This window comes from Capsicum annuum, chromosome 4, assembly GCF_002878395.1.
Source record: "Capsicum annuum cultivar UCD-10X-F1 chromosome 4, UCD10Xv1.1, whole genome shotgun sequence".
In the NCBI taxonomy this organism is placed as follows: Eukaryota; Viridiplantae; Streptophyta; class Magnoliopsida; order Solanales; family Solanaceae; genus Capsicum; species Capsicum annuum.
This window is the reverse complement of record NC_061114.1, coordinates 223,177,134-223,189,923: the sequence shown is the minus strand read 5'-3', so window position 1 is coordinate 223,189,923 and position 12,790 is coordinate 223,177,134. Positions and strand designations below refer to the sequence as shown.

The 12,790-nt window shown below is 35.1% G+C and overlaps 1 protein-coding gene across 2 annotated transcripts; it reads right to left on the bottom strand.

Moving 5' to 3' along the window:
• Positions 1–2,870: 2,870 nt before the first annotated feature.
• On the bottom strand, positions 2,871–12,432 carry LOC107867151 (coenzyme Q-binding protein COQ10 homolog, mitochondrial). 2 transcript variants are annotated; one of them, XM_016713274.2, is made up of 5 exons: positions 12,284–12,432; positions 11,805–12,178; positions 7,676–7,871; positions 5,239–5,370; positions 2,871–3,471 (listed from the first exon to the last, which is right to left on the bottom strand). In XM_016713274.2, exons 2-5 carry the CDS (start codon positions 12,110–12,112, stop codon positions 3,349–3,351), a joined length of 759 nt encoding a protein of 252 aa, XP_016568760.1. In that variant the 5' UTR covers positions 12,113–12,178; positions 12,284–12,432; the 3' UTR covers positions 2,871–3,348. The 2 variants fall into 2 exon arrangements, with proteins under 2 accessions (XP_016568760.1, XP_047267114.1); XM_047411158.1 differs by lacking the exon at positions 5,239–5,370.
• Between the last annotated feature and the right edge of the window lie 358 nt (positions 12,433–12,790).

The following is a 12,790-nucleotide window of genomic DNA, read 5'->3' as shown; positions in this document are numbered from 1 at the left end:
CTTCAGACAAGGTTCTTTAAAAAATTTGTCTTATGAATTTAGATTGAGTTCCATACCACAGGACAAACATTTCTTATAATTTTGTCTTGCAAAATACTTCACATCAAAGTTAACGATATTTTAGCACATAAATTTTTATTAAATGAGAAGTAAAGGCAGAAATTAAACACCATTGACTTCAGTGGCAAAAACTAAAGACCATCCAAAATTGAGACAATTTGTGTGAAAACTTGATATAAAGATCCCATGAAGCCCACTTTGACTAATGAGATAGATTATTTAGGGGCCACATCACATACTTTTTTATTTTATAATCAATTTCCAGCTGGAGGGAACTTTGAAAGTGAATGAATTATTGAAATGGATAGTGTTCTTGGTAACATGGGATATTATAGGAATCAATTTTGTAAAATTTTTCTAAGGTTGTAAGCAAATCAATCATTAATTATTTTGGATTTTGACAGCTCCTTCATCCCCACTGAGGTCAGTTATGTGAATGAAACTTTCTTGGGTGGTCTTGAATTTGGCTTGTGTCTTTGTTTTCACTTATTACTTTGTTAACTTTGTGAATGTATGGACCCTTTTTGCTGCATAATTGTAGGAAGATGAAAGTGAAAGAACAGATTCTCAGTCTCATCTGCAAAGATATTTACATACATAACACTTCCTCTGATTCAACCTACCTTTACCTTTTTGTCATATTCAAGAACCTGTGCATCCAAATTCTGGATATGGAACGACCAAGTGTAACAACTCCAATCAGAAATTCAGTTTTTTGGTATAATCGTGGTGTCCGGACAAGCTTTTACGCACCTCAGCTAATTCCACGAGATACTTATCACCTCCCACTAGCAACAGATACCAAGTAACTTTGTCCATCAAGGCTAAAGACATATGGGAACAATCACTAAGTGGTCGTTTGGTAGAGTGTATTGAAATGTTAATGCATGCATTAGTTTAATGTGTATTAGTAGTACCTTGTTTGGTATATGTATAACGAACACTCTATTGTGTATTAAGGTATGTATTACTAATACCTCAAAATCCATGGCATTAGAAATGCAATGGATCTAATGCAGGCATTAACATGCTTAAAGACCCTATTATCCCTCAAAAAAATTTCGGCATCCTTTCCAACATATATATTGAGGGTATTATGTAAAAAAAAAAATTTTTTTTTTAGAAATTATGTAATTCATGTCTTTTTTAATACATCAAACCAAATATTGCATAAGAAAAATACAAGCATAACTAACACAAGCATTACTAATACACCATATTTTGCATTATTCTTATACACTCTACCAAACGACCCCTATGAGAACAATCACTTGGTATTTTTTAACTACTTTTTTTATTTTTTTTTTTAAATATAAGGTTGGTCTTTGGGCCGGCTTGTGCGTGAGTCAACAAATTCTACTGGTGCCTGCTACCTCCCATAGGCCATAGCACAGGTACACAGGGTGACCGTCCACCAAAACAGTGTCCGCCAAAATGTAAACAAAAGCAAAGAAATCACCTAATGTTCGCGACAGTAGTTATATCTTATTTTCAATGCATGCAATTACCATAGGACGTTTACACCAAGTTTTCAAGAGTTTATAACTAGAGACTTAACAGTACAGATATTGTTACTGCACACCAGGTTATATACAAAGTGACATCCATCTCCCAGGATACATAAAGAGTATGAGTTGAAGGATTTCAGACTACTAACATTGGGTTCAGATATATACTCTCAAGCACACAAACTAAATCCATTTCACAGTTAGAAACCGAATTGAGTGAACCAAAAAATACTCTGTAGATTCAACAAGCGATCTTCGCAAACAAAATATTGCAACAATGGGTATCCATGGGTTTGGTTAAAAACAAATCTAACCGTAAATCGAATCAAACCGATTAAAAAAACTGACGTTCGATTTGATTTAGTTAGGTTTGATTTTAAATTTTTAAAGACCGATGCTATTTGGTTTGATTATAGTTTTACTTTAAAAAAACCGTGAAAATAACCAAACTAAACCGATAAATTTATATATATATATATATATATATATATAATTTATAAATAAAATATAAATATTTTATTAAATTTAATCTTAAATTAAATTTTAATTTATGTCTCCTTGTTTATTCAATCTTTCCCCTATATGATTAGCGCACCTAGCTAGTCTATAAAGTAAACAGATCTCTTCTTGCAGTACACTGCAACAGAATACAAAGCTAATACAAAGCTCTGTTTTACAATGTACATATATGTGTTTGTATGTCGTTGGATAATCTTAGTGCCTATAATACAAAGCTGGTGTTTTTTATCTCAATATTGGTTTTGTTTAATGTGTTTGTTCTGATTTTTAAGAGTTTATAGTGTCATTTGTCCCTCACTGTACAAATATTTCATGAGAAATTGTTCAATGTGATACTCTTTTCTATGGGTTAAAAAAAAAAAAACTTATTCTAGAGATGATTAGAGTAGGCTAGTCAATAACCGAAAAAACTGAAAAACCGACAAGAACCAAACCGACAGTTATTTCTATTTGTGGTTTGGTTTGATTTTAGAAATTCAAAAACCGACTAAATTAGTTTTGGTTATGGTTTTAACCACTAATCGATCCAAACCGACCCATGAAGACCCGTAGGCCAACAACTGTGAGATATATGACTTCGAAATCCCTAAAACTAAATAACGTTCTCATTCACACTTCTATGACACAGATGGATAAACAGCATTTCTACTAGGAAGGGCAAACATCATTTTGCATGGCTTCATGAGTAAAAGAGTACTTTCTTCTTTCGTTAAACTCCTCCTAAAGAATTATTCTCTGGAAACACACATACATCCCAACTGGGGTTAATACAACAGCGTACTATCAACTGGAAATGGAAGTGTTGTAAGTTTTAACAGCTAGGCCCAACAATTAAATTCCACAATAGAGGTACAGCGCATAACGGCAGCATATTACACTGATTAATGGCATTCCTAGACCTACAATATATATAAATTTAAATGAACATGTATTCTAGTAACGAAGCTTCTAAATATTTGTCAAAACACCTTGTGAGCTGATTCAAATGGTATTGGTTAAGCCTACATGATGTGGACCTAACAACGAAATGGCACAACCTGAATTGTTACACTTCTTGCCCCAAGAAAACCCCCACTTCCCAAAAGAAAAAGAAATCCAGTAGCTTTAAGAAATTGGGAATACCAGGGAGGCTGAATCAGCTCCTTCTCAAGTTAAGAATTAACTCAAGAATCAGACTGCAGTTGGACCAACTGGTACTCGGAAAACTGAACTGGCCCAACGCGTTTTCATTTAATCACTAGTCACAACCTAACACCAATCTTTATAACCTCTGTTGATATGTATCCTCATGAATGGGAACCCCTGGTCCATATATCAAACGGCACCGATCGCGGAAGGAACCAACTAGTTTAGAGACCACCTCCTTAAAGAACATGTTTGCTACCTGCCAAGGAGTAATGCACCAATGGCTTTTAAATCACAAGTTAAGATGATGCTACTAAACAAATCAACTGAAGAAGAAAAGGAACAGATAAAAATAAGGTTTCTGAAACTTCCACACGAGGTTTTTTAATACAAATTACCGCAAAGTAAATTCAACACTCTCATTTCTCTTTGTTGAGGTGCCTCTAGGCAACCAAATACCATATCCAGCCTAAACAGTTCCAACTTTTTTTTTTAATAACCAACAGAAAAATAAAATAAAAATAAAATAAAATAAAAATGAAGGATTATTTAATAAAGAACAATAACTATCTAGGTAGCTCAGGTTACCATGTTAGAAGACAAAACTGGCCACATTTATCCTGAATATAAGTAATAAAAACAAAACAATCTGATACTTAAGTAGAACATCATCCAATTTCATATAATGGGGGCTTGATTTTCTTAAAATTCACTCTCAGAAGAAAAAAGTGTGACTGATCGCGGGAGAAAAAGGAGGGATGCATCATCTTCATACCATGACGAAAACAGAAAATGGCTTAGCACCCGAAAACATGAGGAATACCAAAAAGATAAATCAATACTGGTGTCTTTTATTTGAAGTAGCCATCAAAGAGAGAATCACATATATCCTATATATCGATTTATAAAAAGTAAAAACTGAGAAACTTAGCACCAAAACTCAACACATTTGAAAAAAAAAGGTATGTAAGACAGATCAAGGTGTGGTGCAAGAATGATACTAATTACCGACAAAACAGTACCAAAGAAAGAAACCAATACTAATGTTCTCATTAGTTGATAACCAACAGTAAAGGAAATTAATCCCATAAGGTGACAATTTAAGGCCATTTTCAGCAACTTATCAATTATCAACACTGCCCTGAATTTCGATACAAAGAATAGGATGCAACTTATCAGATTCACATGTAGTTAGTGAAATGAGCACAACTGCCGAATTGCATCTCTATATACTTCCCTTCTAGTCCTATTACTTGACCCATCAAACTATATTGTCCTAGGATGCAACTTATCAGATTCACATGTAGTTAGTGAAATGAGCACAACTGCCGAATTGCATCTCTATATACTTCCCTTCTAGTCCTATTACTTGACCCATCAAACTATATTGTCCTAAGAGACGTCAAAAGATCTCGATTTCCAATTCCATAAATACAACTATACAAGGTATAAAATATTTTGCAACATGCTTCTACAACTGTAGTGAAGGGGAGCCTTGGAGAAATGGCAAAGTTGTCTCCATGTGACATATCGGTCTATAGGTCACAGGTTCAAGTTGTGGAATCAGACATTGCATCAGGGTGGGTTGCCTACATTCCCTCTCTTAGGGTGCAGCCCTTCCCCGGACCCTACGTGAATGCAGGATGCTTCGAACACCAGGCTGCCCTTCTTCTACTGTAGTAGTAATAGATGAGTCACAAGCTGTGAAATATAGTTTTAGGAAGTTAAAAGATGGAAACTTTGGTGGATGATTTTCACATAGAAAAAGGAGAGAGAAAACTGAAGTGTGATTTTAGTGGTATTCAAAATGCATTCGAACTAGTACGACTAGGAAATATTATTTTTTAACCAGATTCTTATGGTTTGATTCTACAATGCATCAAGCAAACGTAAACAATTAGCTGAAGAATAAATCTAAAGTACAGGGAAGGCATCAGTGAATTAGTATCTTCAAGATATTCTTATTCACATGGTATTATGGCTAAGACATTAAATATTATACTATATTGAAAATGGGAAATTTTACCTGTCGATATAACGGAGAATGGAACTTAAAATCTACCAAAAAGTGAAGGTTACAAGATCCAGGAGTTGGTCCAGGGTTGAACTCCCAGATGTTAATCAAATGTTCAAAAAGGCCACTATCAGTAGCAGTTGTCTGCAACAACAACAAAAAAAGTATATGCATGAAAAAAAGGTAAATTAAGATATTTCAGAATTGTCAGACAGGTAAAAGCACACAGAATTATCAGGTGAGAAGAAGGGACTTCTCATTAATAATACCTATATCCTAAAGCTTTGGAATCTAATAGACACGTCGAGTATTTAAATTGACTTATTGAGGATAGTAACTTATCTCAAAGAACCTAGGAAAAGTCGAGGCCCCAAATACCAAGGAAACGACAGACAAAGACGGATGAAATGTGGAAACGGAAGAGAAGCTATCCTCCTCTAAAAATCTGCAGAACATCTTTTTAGGATCTTCTGATCTTAACATGTTTTTGGATACTCCAAATTTTCTGATTTTTCCCATTCTGTTAGTGTTGGTGTCTCATTTTGTCAGTGTGCGCTCTCCTATAGATTAGCTACAAAAATCAAGATCCTGTCACAGTACCTAATATTTCCCAAATAATACAATGACAACAACTTCAATTCAGAACTAGTTGGTCCCCCATATGAATCATCAATATCCACTCAATTTCATCTGTGTTTTTGCTCATGATCCCATTCTAAATATTCCTTCTGCTATGTTCATTTTGTTCGAGCAAGGTCTTCCCTTGTCTTCTATGTATCGCTGGCTCTTCTTGATCTTGAGGTCATGGGCTAACTCGATCGCAGGGAGAGTCATTAGATAGGTAAGCTGATCTCCACTTTTGGATTCCTGTTAAGGGCAAAAACGAGGCTTGTCTATTCCTACTGAAAGACATTTTTTGAAGGCAGATTAGGGTTCTCTAAACCTTGCACAATGCAGATATCCCTCCACTAGGTAACTAGGTAACCCTCACTGAGATACATCTCCAACCAAATAAAAACCCCTGTTATACGGGCATAATATAAGCTTACCAAGAACACCTAAACCTTGATGTAACTAGTTAGGGTTCCCTACATGGATACTTCTGCTATCATTATGTTAGGTTTTTCACTAGATCTTCATTAAATCAAAAATATTGTAAGTTGTTTGAGACAATTTCTTTACTTCATCTAAAATATGAATGAGAAATATACCTTTTTATGAAAATTTTGTTTTTTGGGATAGTGCTTATCCCAGAAAAGAAGAGGATGAAACTGTAATTTATTTAAGAGATATTGGATGAAGCTGTAAAATAGTTAGCTTTTACACTCTTTTCAATCATGGTCCAACTTCTCAAGAATAAGTCAATGCCAGCATTATTGTGCTTTTCAATTGACACACAGAGCATCAGTTAGAAGGCATATATGCAAACTAACAAATTCTTGAATGGTACACTACACTTTAGTAATTGCATGATTTTGAAAAGGGATCAAAAAATGAGATACCATTGATCTTTTAAAGATCCAGGTGATATAAATTCACAATGTTCATATAGAGTAACTATTGTAAGAAAAACAGTATCTGAAACATTAAAAAAAGAAAATTAAACTAACTAACAACAACAACAAACCCAGTGTATTCCCACAAAGTGGGGTCTGGGGAGGGTAAGATGTACGCAAACCATACCGCTACCTCCGAAGAAGTAGAGAGGCTGTTTCCGATAGACCACCGGCTCGAGATACAAGACAGTAACAAGGGATGAATGACACAACAGAAAATCCGTGATAAGAAATAATGTCACTAGAAAACAGAGAAAATACGACATACGATAAATAAGGGCAACACGAAAGAGAGAAAATAAAAAGTATGCAAAAAAATACGAAGGACACCTACCTAGTTGTAACATACTCGCACATACCAAAGACACCTAAGAATATTAAGAATCCTAAGATTACTAGCCCGGCAACACAAGGTCTCACCTAACCGCTTGCTACACCTCACACACTCACACTAGCCTTCTGCCCTTATCCGCGACCTACACACCTTCCTATCTAGGGTCATGTCCACAGTAAGTTGAAGCTGCTCCATATCGTGTCTAAATTTGTGATATGCTTAATTGAAAGAAATTTAATAAGTTAATAAATACTCCCTCCGTTTAAAAAAGAATGACCTACTTTCCTTTGTAGTCCGTTTCAAAAAGGACCCCTTTCCTTTTTTGGCAATACTTTAATTTCAACTTTCCACATGACATGTTTATAGCCACAAGATTAAAGGGCATTTTGGTAAATTTGACACTACTTTAATTTAAGACCACAAGATTCAAACGTCTTTTTTATTTTCTTAAACTTTGTGTCAAGTCAAAGTAGGTCATTCTTTTTGATACGGAGGGAGTACTATATTTTTCACCCGTTAAAAAAGTAAATAAATTTTATAGATACATGACCAATGCTACCTTGATATATTTTGGTTTGTTTAGTTCCACATGAGACACATAACTCTCAACAAGAAATTTGAAGCCAATCTCCAGCTCAGCATCAAAAGATCCATCTGGATGGCTTCTTAGGATCTCCGATCTTTGACACCAGGGGAGGAAATCTTCATACAAGTCAACAGCAGCAACCACAGCATATAACTGCTCTGGAGAGTATCTAATTACAATGATAGGAGTTAGTAGGTAAGTTGTATAACATTTCTCATAGCGGTTGGGGGTTGAATTACCTACAGGGGTAATCAGAATGTATCCCCCAAGTAAATGAAAATTAAACGGAGTTTGTTTGCAAATTTCAAAACAAAAAAAGATTGAGCATGCAGAATCAGCTATCAACTTGAACTGAAAATTTTACTTGTGCCTAGGTTTTCCTGTGCTTCGCTTAGTAAGTAAAAGTGGAAGTATCAAAGGTATATCTTTCTCTTAAAACTCAAGAAAAATAGCAAAGGTCAAAGAGTGATCTCCAATAGTTTCTCTTTTAGCCCTTAGGAAGTTTGATGAATAAAAACATGTTATTTCTTCTACGAAGTGCATCCTCATCTATTCTTAACTGGCTGAGTAGAAGTTGCTGAATTCAAAGACATGGAAATAATTGACTTTTAATTTCATTTTCTGTTATTCAATTACTACCCATAAGCGCGTCATTTTTATTATGTTTCCTTTCACTAATTATCCTACATGTAAATTACAGAAGTTGGGGCCCTTCTTCTCCAAAATCATTACATCTCAATTGTTTCTACTTCCTTTTACCTTTTCCTTGAAAATATCACAGCTTTTCTTTTGTTGTGAAATTGTGCAAATATCAAAATACTTTTGCTCCATAACAGTAATTGGGGGTAACAGACTAACAATCGTACTTTCTTGTCAATTCAGAGAGCAATTAATCTCATGTATCTCTTTTAACAATCGGACTTTCTTGTGGTATGCCGTATGCGTGTGTGTCTACTAGTTCCTTGTTCGTGGTGTTTTGCTGATACTTGTGATTTCGGAATGATCTAAGTTACTCGAACTCTTCACTTTCGGTGCCGCACCGGTGTCGACACGACATGGGTGTGGGTGTGGGATCCGTACCCGATCTGGTCAACCGATTTTTGGTACTTCGACCAAAATCGACTGAAAAAATCCGGACAGATTTAAGAAATTTTGTAATCAAAACAAAAGCTAAGGTGAAATTGAAAAAAATGGAATACCTTGTGTATAGAAATTTCTATGTTATTGCTTTTCTTTTTATCTCCTTCCAAGATTTTCTTCTTGAAAAATATTTTCTCCTCAAGTTTTACATATAATATCTCATAATTTAAGTTTTATAACTATATTTTTAGATATTTAAATTATTTTTTGCCGAATCCCCGCACCCGTATCCAACCCAGATCCATATTCTTTAAATTGAGACCATGAAGGATCTGACCTCTAGATCCGTACCCATATCGGACACCCGCACCGGAGTCCGAGCAACTTAGGGAATGATAGTTTATAGTAGTACTCTATGGGTGTCTGGTATCGTTTATTATTTAGTGGTGTGCTATCCCTTTTTGTTGTTTGTTTTTATGATTTTTGTTTGTTTGTTTGCTATACTGTTAGTTGTCCTGTGTCGGGGGTCTATAGGAAACAACCTCTCTACTTCATCTGAGGTAGTGATACGGACTGCGTACACTTTACCCTCCTCAAACCCGACTTTGTGGGAATATACGGGGTATGTTGTTGTTGTTGCTATCTCTTTTAAATAGCCTCTCAAGTTATTGCTCCTGCAAAATTAGGTCAAGTGGGATAAGAACTGGGAGGTGGTCTGAATTGCTATTTGTACGAGCAAGCTGATTTAGGAAGGTAAAGAACTTGACTCTGCCCTTGAAGAAACAAACAAACAAAAGAAAAGGTAAAAGAGCAAGAGACCTTTGTCCTAGGTTAACAAGGCATGGTTTCTAGAAAATGTAGCTGCAAGCCTACAACTTAAAAAAATGTAAAGTCTCCTGGTACATTCTTTACTAATGAGTTAAGACAGTATTTGAAGTGTAGATCACCGAGAAAGGATGTTATTGATGCACCAATAAACCAGAAGTTTATGTTGGATACAAGAATAGCAATAGCAGTTGAAACAGTTATGTTAAAACTTCAAGGAGAGAGTTTCTAGCCTTACAATAATTGTCTAGACGGTTTGAAGTAAAAAGAGAGCATACAACATATCAACATGAGCAAACCTCCCAACAATTTCTATGATATACATAATCATCAAAAATGTATCATGTGGGTCATGCTAGAACTACATAACAATACTATATACACACTACCAGGCATATCTATAGTATTAATAAAGCTCAAACACAGAGAAAGATATTTGGATTATCATTTTTCCAGTCATTTCTCATATATTTCTGAAATTCCAGACTATATGGCTTTGGATTTACTTTTGTGGATAAGGCACCTTATAAGGTGACTTGGTTCTCCTGGTTAGTTGTAAAAGAAGTTGTGCTGACCCATGATATTCTTAGTAAGAGGGGAATACAATTATGTTCCAGATGTCACTTATGTGGGAAAGAGGCAGACTATAAGTCTATGTTTTTACATTGCAGAATGATAAGAAAGTTACGGGATTGTTCATCAATCTCAGAGGTTCTAGTTGGACATTACCGGGAAGAACTCCCGAAGTTATAGCATGCTGGAACAAAGGTGAAAACTGCAACAGTGGCAAAGACAGATGAAAAATTGTCCCTACAATTATTTGGTAGTCAATATGGAAGGAGAGGAACTCAAGGCACTTTTAAGATACAAGCAGCAATTTACAAAAGATTAAGATGAATTGCGTTCTTCTTTTTAGAGTTTCCGTGGGTAAATCTGAATATAAGATGATTCAGAGGCAATCATAGGTGTATTAGGTTCCTTGTAAGACGAGCAAGGTTGTTTTGTGTAGTTTACTCGCCTTCTTTTTTGGTAATCTTATGTAGTCACTACATGTTGGATACCGGAGAAATTAATGTGTTGATGTTTGGATACTAGAGCAATTTATGTGTTGATGTCTATATGTACACAAGAATATGTTACCTTCTACAATAACAACATACCCAGATATAATCCGACAAGTAGGCTCTGGGGAGGGTGGTGTGTACTGTGTATACGGCTCAAGTAAAACATATCACAACAGTATGGAAAGGAAATACAGTAATTCGACCAATATGTTACCTTCTTGAAGCAAAAAAAACTCAAACACCCTAAAGTAACTTCTTGATTTGGCGTCAACACCAATTACATATTTGCCACTTTTATAATGCTCACCACAATTTTACTATGTAAAGATCACGCAATGAACCTACAATTTTCTCATGATAAGAAACAAAAGTACATGAAAATTGTTCTCTCTTTTGGAAGAAGAAGAAAATTGAAGTAAGAGAAATTGGCTTCCCCCACCCGAATTCTCCGTGCTCTATTCCACTCTATCGGGTCCATTCCGTTCCTTATAGCATCAGTGTTATCAAAGGCACGCTTAAGCCCTAAAGCGAGGCTCAAAACATGTTGAGCGCTTCGCCTCGCTTTATGTGTGCTTCAGTGTTGTCATCAATTTTCTAAGGCATACTTTTCCTTGCCAATGTGCCTCTTCTAAAGAGGCGACACTAAACCGTTGATATTTCACTTTATCATAATATTTTTTCAATTTCTTTTTTCATATATTTGTCACTTATGCTTATAATTATTAATCTTGGACTACATATATACTTGTATTTTTTTTCTCCGTTTGCGATTTTTTTAATTAAAGCCAACACTTTATTAGCATTTTGCATTTAAGCCCCAATGGACCTTAGAGCTTTTTTCCACTTTCGCTTTTAATAACACTGTATAGCATTAATACTGAAGTAAATAGCTTCCACAGGTGCTCTATTGGCATGCACACATACTTCCTCCGTTAAATACGAGTCATATTTCATTTCACAAGAGTCAATTTGACAAATTTTCGAAGCTAAATTCAATTAGATTAACACAATATCTTAAATTTAAAATTTAGATATTCGAAAACTATATGAAAAATTACACATTAATATCGGTCAACATTCATAGAGTTTGAGAGCATTATCATAAAAACACGAAATGGTAATTAGTAACTTACCCCACAACACACTTCTCCTCGTGTATTTTCGTTAACATATTCCCCTCTTCTCCATCACCACATCCCAAAAATCCTCTACTTTGAATCGAATTCCCAATTCTACAAACTTCTCCCAATGCCGACGACGATGAAAGCGGCTTAATCACCTTGCTACCAACATCACAACCAGGTGAAACTGAAGGAACACCAACAATACCACTCAAGCATCGAACTTGAACATGGTTTTCAATCCCAACTCTCTGTTTGCACACATTCCGATGCGTAACTAAACGCCTAATTACCTTCGATGTCGATACAAAACTCCGCATTGCGCAGCGAATTCCAACAACAATTCAAATAATTGTACTCGATGATGATGATGAATGATTTTTGACCTAATACGTGAAAATTATTAAATTATAATTGAGCTAAGCAAAAACATAATAGTAATGAAAAATAAAATCGATATGATAAGGGAAACTAACTGGAGAAAAACATACCGTGAGAATAATGGAATAAGCGAAGAAAGAGGGAAGGAAGGTTCAATGTGAATAATATATATATATATATATATATACAGCGAAAACAAGTTGGAAGGACCTACAAGGAAGTGCTGCTATTTCATTTTCTTTATTGAGCGCACCTCTAGTTTTTATGACTCGTGTCCTTTTTTATGGGCTTCTCTAATTTCTAATTTCTACTATAGAGCCGATATGAATTGACTTAGGGGGAAAGTCAAAAAAAAAAAAAAAAAGAGTAGTACGTCAAATGGAATGGTTGAGCGGTTGGGGAAGTGGATCTCTCACGTATGAAAGACCTGTGATCAAAGGTTGAGCTAGAATTTTAATATAGGGGGTTAAATTTTGAAGAAAAATTAATCGAAGTATTTGAACATTTGATATATATAGATAAAAAATATTTTTCATCATATATAAATAGTAGAATTTTCCACCAAAAGAACCTCCTTGCCAAAGGCAGGTTCTTTCCCTGTCTATGATCAAATTAAG